At 47.3% G+C, this 23,274-nt stretch overlaps 1 protein-coding gene across 1 annotated transcript; it reads right to left on the bottom strand.

The window, feature by feature from the left end:
• Positions 1–555: 555 nt before the first annotated feature.
• LOC8028684 (protein FAM199X) lies at positions 556–23,079 on the bottom strand. Its single transcript, XM_029985882.4, has 7 exons — positions 22,784–23,079; positions 20,550–20,633; positions 18,482–18,624; positions 16,011–16,215; positions 11,313–11,467; positions 9,105–9,268; positions 556–2,562 (listed from the first exon to the last, which is right to left on the bottom strand). The coding sequence occupies exons 1-7, from the start codon at positions 22,819–22,821 to the stop codon at positions 2,290–2,292; spliced, it is 1,062 nt and encodes a 353-aa protein (XP_029841742.3). The 5' UTR covers positions 22,822–23,079; the 3' UTR covers positions 556–2,289.
• Between the last annotated feature and the right edge of the window lie 195 nt (positions 23,080–23,274).

Genomic DNA, 23,274 nt, shown 5'->3' on the forward strand with positions numbered 1-23,274 from the left:
ACGGCAAAACGTTTTCAGCAATTAGATAAAGCCTCAGATAAATGGCAGAAAGTGTCGGCTTAGTGGCCTAGTTCAGGCGTAAAAATGCGACCGCCAAGATCATAAGGCCTCTGTCAACATCCTTTGGCAAACATGAGCCGTTCCACCCGCTGGAATCTGTATCGGGTGCGTAACTGCTCTACAAAGCGAAATGTATGAACCACCAACAAGCGCCATTCTTATTTGTGTGGCAGTCTCTTAGCAACGACAATTAGGATCAGTGACAAAACGGACATCAAAACCTATTATTCTGGAAAAGGAAGTTTCTCTAGAGACACCGCACTATGGGATGGCAGGTTTGCAACAGCAGGCTGGAAATTTAAGGGACCTTAACACGAGAGGCAGAATTGGAAGTTGGACAATGGCCGTCTTTCAACTGGAAGGTCCAAGAAAGAATGGTGGGGGAAAAAGCAGTAGTATTGAAAACATCTTTAGAAAACCACCCATAGTGTGACCGGAATATAAAAATACCCAAGACGATACTGCAAGCAATCACAGAGTCGGAACGGAGGTATCTCAAAGTTGTCACTTCATTTAATCGCGTATCAACTTCATTATCATCCTGCACTGACCACATTTTGAGCATTTTCAATGGCGCTTCATGACAGCGAGCCAAAGGTCTTCATACAGCAAACAAAAGCATCCTCGAGAAGAGCCTAGTGTCAAAGACGGCAAACTGGAGATAAAAAAAAGATGGTGGAAACAAACAACATTGTCACAAAAGATTCCAATAAATATTCTAAATGACAGACCACACGTCTTGCCCGTTTCGTCAATTACTGGTGTTTCAATGGCAACATGAAACAAGCACAGTGTTTCTCCACGACGGCCAAAAAAAATCCAGAGAGTATTCCAAGGACACTTCACAGAACAAATCGGCGGTTCTTACAACTGATAGTGGCATGGAAGCCACCAAGTGTTCAGCAGTCTGAATATTGTACAATTCAAATAGAGAATGGACAAAAAAATTTAAATAGTAGTATTTACCTAAAGAACAAGCATAAGTACATACCTTCTTTCTTAAACAAGAAAAAACTTTGACATCATCAAAATAACTGGAAATGACAATTCCATGTCTGTAATGTCACTTCCAAAATACACTACAATAGCCAATGTATGTCTGTCTCTTCAATATAGCCATTTCATATTTTTAATGCCTCCCATTGCTAACTTATAGGCAGCAATGTGGAAATAATTACTACAATTTTTTATGACTCCTACACAAGCAGCATTCAAATTTCATTCTCAAACTTCTGAAGCACAACTGCATTTTGACAAAATTGAATGCGCATGAAACGAAAATTAAGGCGGGCAGACAGTTTTGATGAGGACAACAAAAGTCTCATGCTTTCATTCGTAAGACGTTGACTGGAACACAACAATAAATGCACAAAAATTTGTTTCACATCAGCGAGGCTCCGTTGACACACAAAAAAAAAAAGAAAAAAGAAAAAACTCTGCACATGGACTTTTGACAGCGTCACGGCACTCCAATACCGAACAGACGGACGTAACCTATGGCACTGTGTCCCCTCGGAACATTCCAATCATGAAGTCGCTCGAACACAAAAACCTTCAAGACTACAACTGGCAAGAATGCGCGAAAGCCGTGGCAGAGCACAATCGTACCAAAACACTCCCAGACCATTCTCACAAGCTGCACCAAACAAAACATGGTAAGCGACAGTCCTAGTTTCACAAACTTGCACGTAGGCCAGCATCTAGATAGATCCTTCCCTGTCGGATCCCCAAACAAAAACAACCTGACAGCAATTCATGTTTCGGAGAATGTTTGTTGTCTCGCGTTACGACGAACCGCAGCGGACGCTACGAGCCGCCGAAGCCAACATAATGTTGTGTGTGTCACGTGACCTTTGAGAGGAAAGCTGCGACTTGCAGAATGCCTAATTGCACGATACGTTCGCAGCACCGATCGGCTGGGATCACTTACAGCCTAGTCACGCTTGACCAACCTTGCCTTTCAATCTCGCTCGCAAGCGACAGCAAATGCTGTTTATTCGCGCGTTAGGGCTTAGGCCTGCGAAGCCACGCCTCCAACTCCTGCATCAGGTGCACACGCAATCATTCTCTTTTTTACGCACACGCGCGACGTAGTGCAGAAACGAATCGAAGACCTCCAGAGAAAAAATAAAATAGAGAAGACCCCCGGCCACCCGTTGCGCCTTCAAGGAACACAGCCCACGGTTCCCCGACTCCCTCGAGAGAAACCCCGACCCGGGAACAGCTCCGTCAGTGCAGGATGTCAACCTCTTCGTCCTCTTCCGCATCCGGCTGCGAGGATAAGGCCGTCTGGGGGCAGTCCTGTCCGGGTGCGGTGGCGGCGGCGGCCTGGGCCGTCCCGCTGAGGGACAGCACCTGTTCGTGTACAAAGAGGCCGCTGCGTTGCTCCTTGAGCATCTGTCGGCGGGCCTTGCGCTGGTGCGACGCCATCGCCGGCTCCCGGCGGTGCCGTTTTCGCTTGTCCTTCTGCGTGCGGGGAGCCACGCCAGAGTTGATGGGAGCCTGGAGAGAAGGGGAACCTTCCTTCGGTGAAAACGGTTTTCTGAGGAAAAATACTCGAGCGGCTCTACAATCATTAACCGTGCACCTCTACGGGTCGTGGGGTGTGTTCGAAAGACGCGCCCCGTCGTTCCCACTCTGTCGATAACGTAACAGTGCTACAGTTGCGCCCCTTTATAATGAACACCAATATAGCAAATTACTGGATATAGCAAAGGAATCACCAAGTTTGTTTGGTCATGCTTTACTTGGATGGGAGTTCTTGTTATATAACGAAACCAAAACTGCAAGATCTGACGCGCTATTAGTCACAGTAAAGCAATTCCTGTTTTTCTTGAGCAACAAAATTCCATGAAAGTTATTCAAAAGTAAGACAATACAAAACATAATTTTTATAACAAAAAATTTCCAAAGTTTAGTATGCCAGTCTTTGCGAAACACCAAGAACAAGTGCAGAGTAAAGCCGACCGACAACCACATGGAGCTGCAAATGGCGACAAAGCGGGAAGCCGCCTCTGGAGACAAAAGGCAAGGTTTCAAGGTCGGTGGACAGCGGTCGGAAGAAAAAAGACATTGCTGCGGACTTCGAGCTTCCATTAAGCACAACATCTACAATCCTGAGTACAAGGAAGAAGATAGAAGACTGCTATGCAAACAACACAGTCAAGATTGACCGAAAGACTTAGGCCTTGCCTTCAACCGGACGTGGAAGAATCACTGTTCTCATGGTTTAAGGACGTAAGGTTTGAAGAAGCTGCCAGTGGTCTGGTCAGCTTCTTCAAACGAAAGCAATCGGTCTGTCATGTCTGTTAGGGCATGATGATTTCAGCGCGAGCAGCGGTTGGCTTCAATGCGATGGCTTCAGGTGAGGAGTGACCAGCCCAAAATCACATCTTTCCTCAAATAAATGGAATGGATCCAGCTAACGTTTCTCGTGTTGCAAACTGATATCCTCATGTTCCCATCTATTTTTTTCAATGCTGCTTAGTGACAGGTAAGGATCTCGTGGTCCGCGATAGAGCATCCTTCATCTTAGTGCTGCGCACATTCATGCACGGGCTCGATTGCGGGAATGGTCGCGTCAATTTTTTGTGTACTTTTATAATGAAAATTCCATATAACGAACAAGTATCTGCTCATGATGCTAGTTCATTATAACGAACTGGCATTGTGTTATAATGATACTAACATGCCCATGTCTACGCTCATTACAAGACATTTGGATACAACAAACCAATTTGTGAAGTTCGGTTGATTTTCCTTTACATACCACTGACTCAGCTTCCTGTCTGCCCCCCCCCCCCCCCCCCCCATATAACATACTTCTCTTACAACAGACCAAAATCTTGGTCAAAATCAAGGTCTGTTATAACGAGCTTAGACTGTAATTGAGAAATGAAGTCGTGGCCCATTTCCTGCGTGTTCAATCGTTTCTATAACCGCCGCAACAAATATCTGTTTAACGAATAAAACGTAAGGCCCCGCAATAATAAATGATGATGATGTATGGGGTTTTGTGGCGCAGCAGCATCGAGGCTATAATAAATGACCTCCGCTACGAAATGGGGAGACGAAAAGGAATCGACTTCGCAAATGACTGCCCTCAAGGAAGGGGTTACCAAAGTGGCAGCAACATCAACTGCGATGCCGAGCACTTTCTCTGTCTCGGGCACAACTAGCTCATTAATTGGCAGCCCCTCTTCAAAATGGCACCAGGTTGCCAACAGCCATACTTTTATTTGCCCACATTCACTCGGGCACACTTTCCCATTGCTCGCGCCTCATTTGCTTCGTTAGAAAGTGCGACATGGGCCACTTCCAAGACGAGTTTGCTTATCACAAATGGCAAAAACGAATGCGGTGTAGAATGGCAACGATTTCCCATGGAGGGGGGGAAAAAATAGGCGGAACTCAAGGTGGAATCAGCAGATGAGAAAAAGCGGAGTGGTGCCCACTGTTGGACAGCGCTACACTGAGCAGCCGAGCAGATAGAGCTCCGCGGCTCGTGCGCATGAACCCGTGCCTTGCGCCCGTGGCTAGAACGTACCCGGCTCTGAGCCGATCGCCATATTAAACCTCTTGTTCTGCCTTTCTATCGTGTCACCGTTCCCTGGCGCAACTTGCAACATGGTGTCAGAAGTGGGATGCCGCCAACGATGAGCCGATTTCAAGAGCTCTTCAGCGGGCACCGCCGCACCAACCAGGGACCCACACGAAGGTAGGCGACTTTGCTCTCGGGGATTTTCGGCTGCAGCCACGCGATAAAGGATGGCGTCCTTTGTCATACAACCACCGGAAGCATTTTGTTTCTCATCACCGACCGAGTGGCCCAAGTGGAAAAACGTTTCGAACGTTTCCGCACATCCTCCGGACTTATCGCCAAGCCCGAGCCACACCAAATAGATGCGTTGCTCTACATCATGGGAGACCAAGCGGAAGATATATATGGCCCGTTCCAGCTGTCTGCCAAGGAGGCCAAGAAGTTTACAGTCGTCATGGAGCAGTTCGACAAGTATTTCATCCCGCGGCGAAACGTCATCTTCGAACGAGCTCGGTTCAACACGAGAGTTCAACAAGAAGGCGAGTCTGCGGAAGATTTTGTCGCGGCGCTCCACGCACTTTCGAAGAACTGCAACTACGGCGAGCTTCAAGAACAGCTCGTCAGAGACCGTCTAGTAGTTGGAATCAAAGATCAGAAGCTCTCAGCAAGACTTCAACTCAACGCCGACCTCACGCTTCAGAAGGCACTTGAGACGGTCCGACAGGTCGAAAGCGAACGTCAGCAGCAAGCTGAGCTCAATCCCGACAAGTCGACTGTCAACAAAGTCGCCGCGGCGCGTCAACAAGGAGCAAACCAAAGACGTTTTGTCAAGACTTCGGCGAAATTTGCTCACGCGAACGACGAACGACCTCACACAGAAGTGAAGCCATCTCCAAGCTCAAGCAAGTACGGCGTTCAGAGACCGTGTCGCTGGTGCGGAAAAGAGCAGCACGGACGCGCCCAATGCCCAGCGCGGTCGGAAGTGTGCCGTAATTGCCACAAGAAAGGACATTATTCGTCTGTTTGCAGGTCTCGACGAGTCGACTTCGTTGAAGCGCCTGAAACCAACAGCGAACAAGGATTTTTAGGAGCAGTCAAGTCCTCCGAAACGGGAGACTACAATCCTGGTTCAAGGCCAACCCGTAAAATTCAAAATCGACATGGGGGCCGACGAAACCGTCCTTTCACAAGCAACATTCGACATGCTCAAACGTCAGCCTCTGCTTTCAGAAGCACCTCGTCAACTTTACGGGCCCGACGCAAAGCTTCTCGCAACTAAGGGCGTTGCAAGACTCGAACTCGCTTACCGCGACAGGACAACAATTCAAGACGTCTACGTGCTTCACGACGTCCACACGTCCTTGCTCGGAAAGCCCGCCATCAATGATCTGCAGATACTTACATCCGTTAATGCCGTCACCCAGAAGGTAATCCCAAAAGTCGAATTTCCTTCACTATTCCAAGGTCTCGGCAAGCTGCAGAAAGAACACCGCATTCGCTTGCGCGATGGAGCGGAACCATTTTGTATCAACTCTCCACGCCGCATCCCGATACCCTTGTACGAGAAAACAAGGTTGGAGCTACAGCGAATGCAGACAATCTGAGTCATTTCTCCTGTCGACGAACCAACCGAATGGTGTGCGCCCATGGTAGTCGTCCTCAAGCCAAACGGATCGGTAAGAATCTGCGTCGACTTTACTGGTCTAAACCATCACGTCCTGAGAGAATGGCATCCCATTCCTTCCGTCGAGCACACGCTCGGACTGCTGCACGGCGCGAAGATATTTTCAAAATTAGATGCTAATTCGGGATTTTGGCAAATTCCACTGGACGAAGGCAGCAGGAAGCTCACCACCTTCATTACACCCTTCAGGAGGTTTTCCTTCAACGGACTACCTTTCGGCATATTGTCTGCTACAGAGCACTTTCAAAAACAGATGTCTAGTCTTTTGCATGGCATTAACAGAGTGGTCTGTCACATGGATGACATCCTCATCTGGGGTTCAACCGAAGAAGAACACAACGAGACGCTACGCACCGTACTGCAGCGATTAACCAAAGCTGGATTGACGCTGAACGGAAACAAGTGCCTATATAACGTCCAAAAGCTCACGTTCTTAGGCCATCAACTAGACTACAACAGCATCAGACCCGATGAAAGGAAGGTAGAAGCTATTTTGAAAATGAAACGCCCGACAAACAAAAGTGAGCTGCAAAGAGTACTGGGTATGGCCACGTACCTTGCCCACTTCGTGCCAAACCTTTCAGAGGTTCTTCAGCCACTTTCATCCTTGTTGTCGAAGAAGCAGGAGTTTCTTTGGGACTCTCCACAGCAACAAGCATTTGACAAATGGAAGACAGTACTATCTTCTCGTCCCGTACTGGGCGTATATGACTCCGGAAAGGACACAGTCGTCAGCGCAGACGCTTCCTCCTTCGGACTTTGAGCACTGATCCGGCAGCCACAAACAGATGGCAAGTTCGCTGTCATTGCATACGCCTCAAGATTGCTCTCAGACACCGAAAAGCGCTACGCGCAGATTGAGAAAGAGGCTCTTGCCTTAGTCTGGGCATGCGGGAAGTTTGAGGATTACCTGGTAGGAAAAATGTTCACGCTGGAGACAGACCACAAGCCGCTCGTCCCCATCCTCATGTCGAAAACTCTTGACGACTTGACACTCAGACTCCAGCGGCTGAAGATGAGGATGATGCGCTATTACTACAGCGTAGAATATGTACCAGGGAAGGACCTACTAGCTGCTGACACACTTTCCCGAGCACCTCTACAACAGACAGAGGACACAGACCTTGAAAAAGACGTCGAAGCTTTTGTCTGTTCCTTGAACAAAGCTATCCCAATCAAGGACCATTGCCTACAATGGCTAAAAGAAAGTAAAAAATCGGACACAGTCTCTAACCAGCTACGAAAACTAAGCTCAAAGGAGTGGCCATCCAGAAGGGACTTGCCACAAGACCTGAAACCTTTCTTTGAGCACCGACACCAGCTCACCGTAGAAGATGACTTGCTCCTCAATGCAGCCCGTGTCGTCGTTCCTGTCTCGTGCAGAAAAGAGATCATGCGCCTCCTTCACGAAGGCCACTTCGGCATCACGAAAACACAAGCAAGAGCAAGGGACTGTGTCTGGTGGTCAACAATAGCAGCAGAGATAACTGCCACAGTAAAGCAATGCAACGAATGCATCAAAACCACGTGCAATTGCAAGATGCCGCTTCTAAACACGGAATTTCCTGACCGACCATGGCAGCGCGTTGCAATGGATCTTTTCTACTTCAACAGCCACTGGTGGTTGATCATGACAGATTATTTCTCAAGGTACCCCGAGATAGCACAACTTGAGAAACTTACATCGCTTACCGTCATTAACCACTGCAAATCAATCTTCGCTCGCCACGGCATTCCAGAGGTGGTAGTGTCCGACAATGGGCCTCAGTTCTCGTCATCAGATTTCGCTACATTTGCTCGAGAATACGGGTTCAAGCATACCACCTCAAGCCCATATTTTCCCCAAAGTAATGGACTTGCGGAAGCAGCCGTGAAATGCATCAAGAAATCAATGGAAAAAACGAAAGACCCATACTTGACCCTTCTCTCTTACAGGTCGACTCCGCTGAAGAACGGCTACAGCCCCGCTGAACTACTTATGGGTCGACGTTTACGAACCAAGCTCCCTATTGTTCCCGAGAAGCTCATGCCTCACATGCCAGACATGAGAAAACTTCGCGACTTTGAAGAACTATACCGAGAAAACCAGAAGAAAGACTTCAATCGACGGCATGGCGTACGCACACTGCCTGATGTCCTAAATGGAGATGAAGTTTGGATCACTGACATCAAGCAGAAAGGTACAGTGCAGAGACCAGCAGAGGAACCCAGGTCTTACTTCGTAGACACTGACAACGGGGTTGTGCGACGTAACCGAACTCATCTTGTTCCTTTTCCTGCAAATATCCAGGAGGCGGAAGTCGTTGACAGCGAAGATGCTCAAGAGCCACGTACAGAATGTGAAGGCAATCTTCATTCACACACGAGAAGTGGCCGATGCGTCAAGGCTCCCCAAAGACTGACTCTTCTGCATGGGGGAGATGTTGGATAGCGCTACACTGAGCAGCCGAGCAGATAGAGCTCCGCGGCTCGTGCGCATGAACTCGTGCCTTGCGCCCGTGGCTAGAACGTACCCGGCTCTGAGCCGATTGCCATATTAAACCTCTTGTTCTGCCTTTCTATCGTGTCACCGTTCCCTGGCGCAACTTGCAACACCCACGAGCATAGAACGAGGGCGCCTGCAAGTTTATTGAAAAATCAAGTTTATTCCGGACATTTCCTATCATTTTTGTTTTTGCTCGCTTGATTATATTCTCGGACGTCCTACCTTAATGAGTAAAATAAAAAAAATTTTAAATCAAATTTGCACAAAAATTTTGGTAAAAAAAAAAAAAAAAAACGTTTCGGAATTATTTGCGGCAACCTGACAAATCCACTGACCTTGGCGGCGGACGGGTTGGACGACCCTGAGCTGCTGTTGTCCGAAGTGGAGCGCCGTGAGCGCCGCCCGGGGCGCGGCCTTGCCACCTCCTCTTTTGCGGCGGCGTGGCGCCGCACATAGTCTGCAATCTGGCGCAGCTTGCGGTCGTCCAGGTGCCTCAGGTCTGCACAGAGGGGGTGGGAGGGGGAAGCAGGTGGCAAGCGTTACTGCCAGTCCTCAAATGCCGAGCGAAAGAGGGTTTTGCGTTCTTCGGATTTATTTTAGAACACGGAACCCCGATTGTTCATTTCGGGTTTTTGTATTCTTCAGAAGTCGGGTAATAAAAATTGGATGCTATTATCCAAGCTCGTTACAAGAGAGAAATCGGGTTTTTCAATAAATTAGTACATAACTCAAGGTTTTCTGGTTAAATATAAATATCAATAACTGACGATAAGTACTGATTGGTTTTAGGACATGGAAGGTTTCATTTACACAACTAAGTAATTAATGTGCAGATAATCGGATTAAAACGTGGTATAAGAGCTGACCTGGTGAATTCAATTTTCAACAAATTCTTTTTTTAACAATATCTGTCGCGATAGTAGACCTGTCCAGTCTTCAGACTATCTTAACAGAGGAAATGTTTGCTAAACATCAAAGCTTCTGGTTGCAATGCACAGCACAGCATTCGGTAGGTAGTTATTAAAATTACCTTTGCAAAAATACACTTCTTTTCTCTATGCAGTATTATTTAAATATCTTCTTTTTTTTTGTTTCATTAATGAGCCATACATTTCAACAAAGTAAAAAAAACATGAAATTGGTGGAATGTTTGTTCAGAATTTGGCAGAAAATCATGTTACACCAAACTTTCACAAAAAAAATGTGTTCAGTGTACGAACATGGGGAAATATCAGGTCTTCCATGAAAACGAAGGGCCCTAATGCAGTCTTTCACACTGGGCTTGAAATGTTCCCGACATTTCAAGCCCACTGTAGATTCAAACCTGCCAATACAGTCGAACCTCGATATAACAAACTTCAATGTAACGAAATCCTCGATTTAACGAAGTATTTTATTTTTCATAATTTCTTGCCCATAGACCCCATGTATTATTAGTCTCTAATAACGAAGTCTATTTTGCTGCTATTTCAATATAACGAAGCGCCATTGCCATAGAAGGCAATAAATAAGTAGACTCTAAAGAACTTCGCAAAACAATTGTGCTTAAAAAAAGATGCGCAAACGCGAGCGCTTGATAGGTTACTTTACGAGAACAGGCCTTCCAACGTTCCTTGGCTGCCCGAGGATGCGGCGGCGGTAGCGCCGGCGAGGCACGCGGCAAAGCGCATTCCGCGGGGCTGGCCAGAAAATGCCGAGCAAAACGTTAACACGGCATAACAGCATCACCACTGACATTCACTGATCATCATAGTCCACTGTATCGCGGAGAGCCAACTTCAGCGGGGGAGCGACGTGATGGCGCGACCGCACGGGCAGTGCCATCTAGGAGAAGACCTATTATCGTCTTGTGAGCGTGATGTAAAGCAAAGGCGCAAGCACACTGTGGGCGCAAGGGGGCAAGTGAACTGTGCGGGCAAGAGTGCTGTGTAGGTTTGAAACATTGGCACTGCCTAAACAGCTTTATTTTTCAACCGCGCGGTTCACTCAAGTGCTTGGTGCCATAGGGTAACGTAAAGTTCTTTCTTTGGATGAGAAAGCAAACGTTTTGGACGCCATCCTAAAGAAACTGCCGAGGTCACGAGCGCTCGGGAAGTGCTCGACGCAATGGACGTACTGAGGAGGTACACGGCGTCGCATGGGCAGCAAGATGCCGTGCAAGCGCTCTGGGCACTCGAACGCCGTATGACGCCGCTGCTACTGTCGAACAAGGCGCAAGCAAAACTCACGGACTACTTTGCCCCTAAATAAATGTCATTTTCGGTGAGTTTTCATACCGTAAAATGTTTCGGAATATTTTTTTTGCATGCTAAAGCCAAATTTTGATTTAGCGAAATTTCAATGCAACGAAGTAAATTGCGAATATTACAGACTTCGTTACATCGAGGTTTAACTGTACTGCCAAACCTTCCGCCTAATTATACGCAGACTGGAAGGATTCCGGAGTCGCCCAAGAGATGGCGTCAGTGTAGCGGCCACACTCGAATGTAAACATCTGAACCAGCCTTGATAACTAACAAAGAAAGAAGAGAGGGCAAACCGACCGACGACAAACTCCCGGTCGGCGGCGGGGTCCACGCTGGCGAGGGGGTCGATGATGCGGATCACGTCCAGCTGCTCCCTCAGCCCCAGCTGGCGGCTAATGGCCTCCGTCAAAGCCTCCACCGTCCGGAGCTGCTCCTCACCGCTCATCAGAGACCTGGGACGGCACAAGGGGGAACGCATTGGGTAAGCCCCGTCCCAGAATGTTACCAAGTGATTCAAGGCACCGCAAAAAAATACACTATGCCGGCTCTGTCCACGAACGCTCGTCGGAAACCTGGGACATCGCAAGAGGATGCACTATGTCAGCCTTGTCCCTAAATGCTGATCAGCAGCTTGGGACTGCAAGGGGGGCATACTATGTCACCCCTGTTCCAGAATGCTTGTCAGTGATCCAGGACACTGCAAGAGCACACCTATATAGGTCCCATCCCCAATGGGACACCGCGATGGGATGAACCAAGTCAGCCCTGTCTCTAAACGCCCGTCAGCAAACAGGAGTCCGATTTAGGTCAAGGCGATAGCGTTCTCGACTGCTCCTCTGGCCAATTCGCTCACAATTGGCCAATATTTTGGTGAAAACTCCCCACCAACAGATAAACAGCAAGAGACGTTTTGCAGCATCTAATGTGCTTGTCCTTATTACTTAATCCATCGGTCTACATCAGCCTAAACACAGCCACAAAACTTGAGATTTTTGGAAATGCGGGTTGTCAATGGCTTTTAACGTGAAATAGCAGACAATCACAATTTCAGCCCGCATCCGATCTCACTTCACCATGGTGCTCGGTTCACAGTAGGCGATCAACTGTACCAAAAATAAATGAAATAAACTGCTCACAATTCACCCGGGTTTCAGGAGGGTAAATGCCAAATCATTGCAGAAAACCTTGAGCGGTTTCAACAATTTGGCCCCAGGAGCAACTATGTCGGTTTTGTTGCTTACTTTTCCATAAAGTGGCAAGCTATGGAAGCATAGCGATTCCGCACAAAGTTAAGATATAACCTATAGCGCAGTCCAAGTTTGTCTCCTGTCTACTCTGTGAATGAAAACAGCTACAGTCTGTGGACGACACTGGTTTCTCACAACTCAGAAAGAAACATGATCAGTCTTTCCCACCAACGCTGGTTCACACGTTGCAATTTTGAGTGTGACTGACTGCACTGCCACCGCCCCTTATGACACTTAAGGCAACAGTACATATTTCCTGATCCTTTTACACACCATTCTTTCACTTTGTACTGAAAATAATACTGACAAAGTTAAAAGGAGGATTCCGTGTTTCTGGAGTACTCGTGAAATTCAAAGGACGTTTTTCGGAGTTTCATCTTCGCTGAAATCGGGGGGTTTATCGGAGTTTACTTTCGTTAAATTTCCAATTCTCCTAATTTTTAAAAATTAAAAAAAAGTTTGGGTTATTACATACAAAACTTGGAAGTGTAAAACAGCTAGGACGAGAGCAGGACATCTTTCATTTAGCAACAACATAGAATGGCACAACGATAAAACCGCCCCCAAAAGTTTCAATGTTCCCAAAGAGGGAAAGGAGACAATTGTTGTAAAGAAAAGGGAATTTACTAAAAATATAAAAGTTTAAAAAGTGCTGGCGTCACGACGAGGTGTCACTAACCTATTGTCGGTGACAGGTCAAGAACGAGGAGGAAGCTCTTCCCACCCCTTTCCACTTCAGAGGAGCGAATAGGGGAGCGGAGGTCACCTCCTCTCCACCGTCCGCACTACTAAAGCGAAAAGAAGTGGGAGGAGCTTCCTCTTCGTTCTTGACCTGTCACCGACCATAGTTATCTTTGATTACTTAGAATTCGACCTTTGTCATTGTCAGCGATAATGAAGGTGCAGAAATATTGTTGTTTACAGTCCCAAAGGGAAATGTACTATAAATACAAAAGTTTAAAAAGCTCTAGCGTCACGACGAGGTGTCAGTGATCTAGTCATCTCTGGTGTTAGGAATTCAACCTCTGTCTTTGTCAATGATAATGAAGGTGCAGAAATGTTGTTTACAGTCCCCATGGCAAATGATTCATTGATTTCTCTCCCAAATCTGTTGTTGTGCCCGCCCAGTACTCTAGTATCGGAGAAATAAGGAGTACTGTCACATCGCACGTGCGGCTGTGAACTACAATTGGGTGACACAACTCATTTGAAGCCTTTGATACTTGTTGTGTCCTCCAAAGGACGGTTGACGCATCTCACAGTCTGTCCAATGTACTGACTGCCACAGCCTAGTGGAATTGAATAAACCTTTCTTTCTTTGCATTTTTTTTTACTTTTTGGCATGCTTTACATTGCACCCTCTGGGACTGTCGCTCCCTGTGGCAGTCAGTCAATACATTGGACAGACTGGGAGATGCGTCGACCATCGACTCAGAGAACACAACTTGGAAGCCTCAAAGGCTTCAAATGAGTCGTGTCACCCAATTGTCGTTCACAGCCGCACGCGCGATGACTGCACTCCTTAATTGTTTGGGTAATAACGACCAGCTGTCCTGCAGGAACCAAGACGAGCTGAAAGGCAAACCTCCTTTTGTTGGTAAATTGAGATGTCAAAGGAAGCTGAAGTGGCGTCTTTCTTCAGGACCACTGACCTCGTGCTCTTATGAAGAATCGTATTTGCACGAATACAATGCGAGTTTTAATACATAAGCATTAACTGTCCCATGGAGTGAACCGGCGTTATCAGCTTTTGAAGCCGCACCAAACGGCACCTAAATTCCCCTGTCCGAAGGAGCGAAGCCTGTAGTCTGTAGCAGTGAATTGATGGATAGACTCCCAATGGCTGGTGCGCGGCAGTGTTGCAAGGAACGCACCCCACTGCCACGGCGCAGCGGCCGGCTGCGCAGCCCGTCCAGCCAGCACCCGTACAGGTCGCCCGGCCAGGCTCAGCGCGGTGCGTCGTTTGGAGGAATACGCTACATATATGAATGCTTTCATTTAGACATGTTAGGAGTCTGAAGTGTCTTTGTAGTTTGTTTTTTTTTAGAAATTACGCGCCCCAAAACGCACCCTGCATTATATTCGGAATAGAGTTCAGTCACGAGGCGCACGAGTCTTAAGAAAGCCATCTATCCCGCTCAATGCAGGGAAAAGAAGCAAGGGTGTGGGAGGGAATTTATTAGCTATTGGGCAATGTGAAGAGGGCAATAGAAAACATAAGAAGCATTTTTATAGCTTTTGTGTTTGTACAACGCACCCCGAGAAAAGCACACCGCAGAAATGCAGCGCGCCACGCGGGAATGGGAGCACTGGAAAATTCAAGCCAAGTCAACAGGGAATAGGGCACTGGACAATTCAAGCCAAGTCAAGTCAACAAAAGCCATGCCAAGACCACACACCGTGCTTACCCAAGTGCAACACAAGGTGTTTGTTTATGCAGAGGAACCAGAACAAGAATGGGTGTGATCATGCATCGGGCCCAAGTCTTTTTCGTTTCTGCGCATTTTTTAGCTTCTGCTCCAGAGTGGTCTGGTGTTTGTGTGTTGGTGCTTCTGCTTCCTGCCTTCCGTTGCTTGTGGACACGCCGGGGAGTACACGCCGAAGAAAAAGGAACTAACAGACAAGCAGCGGTGAAGTAGCCAAGTGGATTGGAAAACGGAATGACCTGAGCAGTGAAGATGAGTGCAGTAAAAAAATAAACGAATATTTCTCAGATTTTAAAGCCTTTTCACTTCTGCGATGGCCTAGAGTGTGGCAAATTTATGCGGCCTCGGCTCGTGTTATAATAGTAATAACATTTTTACTTCTCTCCAAGGGCCTCAGAACCTGCCCTAGTTTAATATCGTGGTCGCGTTATATTCAGGCTAATATGGTATACAGTTGAACCCCGATTTAACGAAACCCGATTTTACAAATTTCCCGATTTAACGAACGAATTCGGATTCCCCGCGCAGCCTATGTGCGAGGTCTCCCTTCCTTGATTTTACGAAGTTCCCGATTTAACGAAGTAATTAGTGGGTCCCAGTGACTTCGTTAAATCCAGGTTCAACCGTATTTGTAAAACACCGTCTGTTTTGCATTTTATTTCGTCAATTCTCAAAATTAAAGAGTTTTTTCGGATAATTACCAATTGACAAAACATTTACCGGCGAAAGTTTTTCAGATAGATCCGAAAACACAGAACACTAGTCATGAGCAATCATTTCTCGCAGACAGTGCATAGATTTGATCTCGCAAACACTGCGAGACCTTTGGTAAAGTTATAAGCAAATCGGAACAGCTCCAGGGCAATCAGATAGGTGGAGCCAACGTGTTCTCTGGTCGTGAGCGGATACAAGTGCTTGCAACATGTTCCATTGCACTCAAACAGAAAGGTGTGATTCAGCTCTTAGGAACAATCCTGAAACATGCTCCTAGTTTATGCTCAATGTCTCGAAATTGATTTCTTTATTTAGTTCACAATACTGCAGGCAAGTTCTCTGCTCCAAGCAGGAGGGGCAAAAAATAAAACGTATAGGTATTAAAGCATGTTTTGAACTTTTTTAGATTCAAAACGAGTTTAGCGACGTTGCATTAAAAAGAATATTTTTCCGGGAAAGTCTGTATTTTGACACGCACGGAGTTCAGTGTCCCTTTGGAACCAGCCATGGCCCACTACACCGTGAATCCGAACAACAAACAAAGACAAGTGCCTTGATGACCACGGCCGAATCCGGGTTCCGCCTGCCAGGGCATTGGAGCCGCTTACCACGACTTCGAAGACGACGACTCCAAGATGTCCGCGGCCGCCACTGAAGCGCCCCTTCGCGACCTCTCTCTCGACCGGTGACCCCCAAAGTCTGCCGCGTCCTCCCCGACGTCGTAAGCCGGCCAGCCGCTGCTCCCGCTCCAGTCCGACAACACCTCTGACGACTCCGTCGGATCCAGGCTCAGCTCGTCCAGGTCGAGCCCGTCTGCAAGTAGGGAAGAGGTGTTTCTCAAATGTCTAGTGTAAAACAAGGCTGCCAAGAACGTGAACTTTTTTTTTTTTAATTCTAGAACTCTTTGTCTTGCAGACACGGGAGTTAAAATGGGGCACGCTTACCAGCGGGACCGAAATTCGGCCCCCGAAGAGCCGCATGCGGCTCGAGAGCCGCGATATGGGCACCCCTGGTATAGATATTCAAGAGACAAAAGTCTTAACAAAGACAGGCAAGGACACCCTTTCGTTAAAAAAACTTGTCTCGTGAATATCTATCAATGTTTTCGCAAATAAGGGCCCGTTCACACCGAGTACGACCAAGAGAGACTAGATCTCTTAAAGGGCCCCTGAAAAGAAAAAAAAAGTTATTTTAAAACAGTCTGGTTGGGACACGCGTGTCAAAAAATGAATTTTACGCGAAAAAAAAAATTTTTTCAGAGCAATATTGACGGCGAGAGATTTATTTGAAAATTTGCGCGCAACTTCCAGGTCATTCAGCTCGGCTTCTCATTGGTAACCATGGTCATTCAAATCGGCTTCTCATTGGCCAATAGAATGAGTGACAGCTTAGATGTTGGTTCTAAAATCTCCGTGATCTCTTGAAATCGCCTTTTGAACTACATATTTTTAGGTTTAAGAAACAATCCATCGAATGAATGTCGCAATTGTTTACAAACGTTTTACAAAATCGTAACTTCCGTTCGGATACTACAACAAAACAACAAACAAAAGCTTCGCCATTTTGTTTTCTGTCGTGGTCGCAGTCTTCGCGTTTCGCGTTCTGAAGAGGGCTTGTTGCTTGTGTTAGTTAGTCAGTCATAGTAAGCACTTAGGAAGTGGCGCGGGGTGACAGGTTTCTGTTTTTCTGCTCTTCTTTGCGCGATTCGTGCGTCCCGTTTACCTCATCTTTTGTTTGTTTTCTGGCGCGCGCCAGTGCCAATGTTTGTTTAGATGTCGGTTCCCGTGGTTCCCGTAAAGAGTTTAGTGAGGCACGCGGCACCGCACTCAACGTTTAATAAAAAAAAAATCAGTTACCACTGCGTGTCCTCGCGGCGGCTTGAAGGATCGTGCGGCTCGAACGAACTCGTCGAGGCACCCGCTTCGCCGCGGCGAAGCGGGTGCCTCGCGAGCGGTTGTCTCGCGGCGATCGGAGCGGACGCCTTCCGGCTGGCGAGGCGTGTCCTCGTACGGGTGAAGGCCCAGCTGCTGGCAGCGTTGAAGCAACCGACGCTTCAGGTCGGGGTCCACCGCGACGACTATGTACTGTGTGTACGACCACGGTGACCACGGTACGTGTACGATACGACGCGGTATGTCGTTCGACCGGCAGACAGCCGGCCAGGGGCTGTGTTCCAAATCTCCAAACGGATCCGAGTTTGTCCGGCGGATCGTATCACGTGACAGCACAGATTGAAAAACGCTGTACGCGGGTAGGTTTTAGAACGCCAAGAGTACAAAACCCTCACCCTGGGGTAAGATCGAGTCAATTTTGGAACACGGCCAGGAAGTAGCAATGGCTCTCGTGCGGGGCGCAGCCAAGCCAGGAAAGCAGCCAAGCCGATCCACTACGAAGAGGCGGGGACTACCTCTCCTCCACGCGCCCGAGATGCCGAGAGAGAGAAAAGTGGAAAGGAGGTGACTGCCGACTAAATTGCGTCTGGCGCAGTCAATATTGCTCTAAAAAAATTTTTTTTTCGCGTAAAATTCATTTTTTGACACGCGTGTCTCAACCAGACTGTTTTTGAAAAACTTTTTTCTTCTTTTCAGGGGCCCTTTAAAATTTCTTAGGACGAGAGAGCACACTGCCACGCTGGCGCCATCGATGCGGTGACCCTGGAACTGCATTTCACAAAAGCGAAGGTTTTGCGGGATTTCCGAGGTCAAAGGAGCGTAATACCTATGAGAAAGGTTTGTTTATAGCGTTGACAAACGTTTTTCGAGCCAAGAAAGAGAGGATAATGCGCGAGAGAAATAGAAAATATGCTGTACTGCCAAGTCTACCCTGCTACCCAATAGATGGCGCCAGTGTGTCCTCTCGTAAGAGGTTTCAAGAAGCCCAGTTTTAAGAGCTCGCAACAAGAATGTGAATGGGCCTTAATAAGAGAGGGGAATGTATTCCACCCGATTCCCTCCATTTCATCCTGTGTATAATCATTTCTAGAAAGCTCAAACGATTTGGGAAGTGAACACTAACTAGGTAGCATCGGCCGACCAATCACGCCATATCCACACAAAAGGAAAGGGTGCCCGGCACTCACATGTGGCGCAGGTGTCCTCCTCCAGAAACCCGGCAAGAATGTCGGCAAACCCAGACTCCGGCGTCGGGGCGGGAGCCACGGGTAGCTCGAACATGGCCGGCGAACCCTCGTCCTCGTCCGGGGAGTCGGAAGACAGCGGCAGACTGCGCAGCAGAAGAGCGAAGGAAGGCAAGGGCTAAGACGACAGGAGGCAAAAACCATCGCAGTTCGCTCGTCCTTCGGGGAGATCGGTGGCCGAGCGTGTTAACGCAACTCGGCTCAGAGCATGTGGAGCAGAAGCATGCGCTGTAGAACTTTCCGGGATCCATTCCCACTTCTGCCCACTCAGATCTGGATGAGCACCGCAGCGGCGTGCGGTCGCATATCCATGCACGTTACAGACCGGAAGGCTACTGGGGCTGACTAACTTCTCGCTGTCTAAACAAATACGCAACACAATTAGCAATTCTTCGACTGGCGCAAGGACAGTCGGGACTGCGAGACGAGCGGACAAACGCTTTGGAACAGACAAGCATGTAGTCACCTTTGTCAAAAGCTAGAATCCCTGGCTCTGCTGCGCTCTCAGGGTCGTTGCGGTAGACATAAGCGTTTCGCATGCTTTCTGAATTATGCGAGGTAACCTGTCCACCAAGAAGCCAATTCCAAAATAGTGCAACCGGGCGGCTCAAACAGCAGATTGAATTTTGTTCTAGTAACGGCGGCAATGATACCGTAGTATTCCACTGAACACTGCCACTTTTGTATGCCCACCGTAGAGAAGAATGGATTCTTTGCCGTACAGTTCTTCCTCAATGTTTCAAGTCTGAGGGTTACAAAAACGCAACTGGTCACCATGAAGTGCAAGCAAAACCGTTGATCGAAACCTCTACATCACGGGGGCTTTGAGTCCCTTGATACGGAAAGGCAGTAGTCTGCACCAGACAACTGACTGGACCAGAGCCTGAAATGAATTCTAATGCAGCAACTGCATCTAATTCATGCATTGCAATGTGTAACATCTGCAATGCACGGACCTCAATTGAATCACACCTTTGGGTGCATCTTCAACTTCTCTCGTCGGCCGCCATAAGACTGCCATTAGTGTGGTAGAAATTTCACGCACTTGGATGATAAGAGTTATCACAGTGGCTAGAGAGCATTTTGGAAAAGGTCCAAGCCACATAAAACCCGCAACCAGCTTGAAACAAAGGGCTAACCAGTGGCTACCACACAGAAATCGTCGTCCTTCCGCGGTCTTGCCGGCAGGGCGTTTGAGCTCGAAATACATTTGCCAAGACACATTCCAGTTAGGCAAACACAAAACATGGCATCATTCTTTGGCTACATACGCACCGCAGGAAACTACACCACTCGGCACATCTAGGCTATAGTGCTTTCGGGAAATCAAAAGTACATCGATAGTTGCACCAAACTTTTCTACTTGGAGCAGCTTAGGAACAGGAAAACCTGCAGTTTGGAGAAACTTGGGATCTGAAAATCTGCATACTGAAAGACTAAGAATAAAAAGTTTTTTTTTTTTTAGCACCTTAAGAGTAACAATATTATTATAAGAAAGCATCTGAGTGAATTGTCCAACTAGTTATACTTCAAGCAAACGAGGTTTGTGCTACAAATGTTTGAGAGTATTGAATACAACTTACTGTAAAATATTTAAAATTACACACAGGAAGTTATTTTTTTATTTAGGAACAAATTTTGATTAAAAAAAGAGGCATGACTTGGGAACATAATGCTACGTGCTGTTTTGCACCATACACCGTAGCATGATAATGCAATGGTACGATGGTTAGGATGTCTGGATGTATACAGTGAAGATCAATAGAATAGATGGATGGATGAATGGACAGATATGGCTGAACCAAGGAATCCTTGCACAGTGTGGTGCGATTTTGGTTGATCTCACGCCCTTTGGCACCGCCAGGCACAGGAAAGTGTGAATGTATCAAAATACTGTAACTAGGCTGCACTTATTAGGTCCCAGCCCTTGCCGTTAAGTCTGGTGGGCTTCTGGGGCATGGTTTCGTTTATCACAAGAAACTTTTATGTTTGCAGTGCCGAGGGTTCTTACCAGTCTGCAGTATCTGAAAGCAGGTTCTCGAAGGCCAGGAATGATGTTCCATCCTTCCACAGGAAGGGGTCTGTGTTCCAGGGACTGTAGAAAGAGGTGTGCTTAGTTTGGGCATGAGCAAACCCAAAATGCAGGGCACTGATTAAACATCAACACCAAACAAGAGCCTAGTCTTCTATTGAAAAAACATTTTTGGTACTCGAGAAAGGGTCCTAAAATACCTCAATAACACTGCAACTGTTTTTTTGTTTTTTCTTGGTTTGACTTTTCTAAAGAGTAAACAGATTACCAAAGAGTACCAACAAAGACAAAATCAAATAAACTATGCTGCCCACACTAAAAGAAAAAAAAAACAGACCCCAATCACAGCAATAATGTTGTGCATGACTACTACTGCAATTGCCAAAAGAGGGGGGGATTCTGTGCATAGATTAGGACTAGATAACACAGGCTTTTTGCCCTTTCCTGCAATATGCAGGGAGTGGCAACTGGGGACTTTCCACATCCCCAAGGTTTGCTCCATGACCCACAACTGAAGGCTGTCTTCTGTTACACTTCTAGCGTATCCACTATCTAGTAGACTATATATCCATTACTAGAAGATAATTCCACTTCTTTTACTTTGCTCGTGACTATATATCTAGTATGTTATATATCCATTACTAGAAGATAATTCTACTTCTTTTATTTTGCTGAAAGCATCCTCAGTATCACTAGACTACCAGTACTTGTGAAATCAAGTTTACCGGTGGAAAAAGTAGTTGCCATGGGGGGAACTTCGAGCCTCAACCTTTCTTAAACTCGCAGGCATAATAAAAGATGTGACTTATGGTTTCTCTAATGTGCTGCAACTTGACAAAGCAAGTGAGTGGAAAGCATGTGCTGCAGATTCTTGAGATTATAACCTCATCCCACACTTCTGGCATTGTAATGGTGTGTTAGTCCAATCACCGCTGTGTGATGCACATTAAAAAAAAAAAACCAGAATAAAGCACACAATTTGCACTGACATCACAACTGCTGAGCGCATGCATGCTCACTGCAGCCTGCACTTCGCACCACTGAATCGGTTCTTCTTAAGGACAAGTAGAAACGACTACCAATATGGTGCGCTGACGTCATGTGCAAGCCATGTATTGCGATGTCTGCAGGCAACACATGGACCTATGTGAAGACTGACTTTTAACCACAGATTTGATTGGCGATTTTCGTACGGGGATTGTTTCATTTTCTTTTGCCTCTGCTGCTTGCACTACTTGTACTGTCAGCAGCATACAGTAAATTGCCAGCAAACCATGAAAACATTTATGTTCCCAAAGCACTCGTGTTTGCGCGCAGAGAAAAACGCAGGACAAAGTGCAAGTGACTGTTGTCATGTGTGCCGATGAAGTGAGAAGTCGTCCAAACACACCATAAAAGATCCCGCCAAACTTCGAACACCTCGTACTACGAACGCTCGCTCAACATACCACGAGCACCCGATCAGCTTGACACAAAAAGCAATACCGCACCAAACTAGCACATGAGTCACTCTTCGCTCAGATACCCAGGACATATCACCGAAATCCGGTAGGAGAAGAACGCCACGAGACCCCCGAAGCAGGTGCTAGTTTAACTTCTAAAAACAAACAAAAGACCATCCCATTCCAAAAACGCCGCTGGTATGTCCGGATTGTGAATCGTGTCCCAACACGTCGGTACAAAGACTCCACAACACGTGGCCGACTGTCAAAAGAACGCATACACACCCGGCCACCGTGGTTTCAGGACCCACTAGAAACACGGCGTTCCAGCACCATATGTTCCGAAATGGAACGCAGCCAGCCGGCCGGCGCGGCCTTCCCCTCGATTTTTGGCGGCCTTGTTACAACGACAGCTTCCTTGTCCCTCCGGCCACGAGATGGAGGATACAAATAGACTTGACGCCCACTGCCGGCTAACGTAAACCGTAGCAGCGTCACGAAGAAACCCCGTCCAATCTAGCAAAGCTCGTAAAACAACTTATTTACCGCCGCAAACAGAGTTGGCGGATACGGAACGCAAGAAGGTCCTAGGCCTAACACCCCCTTATCTGAAAGAGCGCGTCGCCGCGCCACGTACGAGTGCTGACGCCCGTTTCATTTCGACGGCTTTTCTAGTTAGGACTCTTATCTGTGTAAAGGAAAAAGTGTTAGTCGCGAAAAGGGGGAGGCTTAAGTTCACGGAGAGATCGGTGTGCGCGGGTCCCGCATTACCTTGTCCCGAGAAGGCTGCTGCTGCTCGATTCAATCATGGTTTCGGCGCGCCGTAAGAAAACGGCAAGTTCAAGTGAGGCTTCGCCGGTTTGCTGAGCGAAGAAATCCTTTTTGTGGCAAGGCGTTGAGTTCCGCTGTTGGTCACATTTTTGGCTCCTGAAAATCGCTGCGATTTGCGACGTATGGAAAGCGTCCAAGACGCGCCGCCACACACACGCACCACCACGGCCACAAACACTTCCAACACACACAGCAGCCAGTCACAGTGTAAAGGAAGCAGACAAAAAGAAAAAGTAGGCTCTTTTTTTTTTTTCTGCTTGCGGTGCTGGATTGAGAGTGTCTTCGTTCGTGATTGGTCCAAATGGGCGGCGTGCCGGCGATAGTGTGTTTGTGATTGGTTGCAGAGCGCTGACCGGAACAGGAATGCAACACGTTGAGAGAGACAAGACCAGACAAGACTAGCCAGCAAAACCGAAACTAAGCTACTTTGT

This window comes from Ixodes scapularis, unplaced genomic scaffold (genome assembly GCF_016920785.2).
Source record: "Ixodes scapularis isolate PalLabHiFi unplaced genomic scaffold, ASM1692078v2 PGA_scaffold12__126_contigs__length_90152505, whole genome shotgun sequence".
Lineage (NCBI taxonomy): Eukaryota > Metazoa > Arthropoda > Arachnida > Ixodida > Ixodidae > Ixodes > Ixodes scapularis.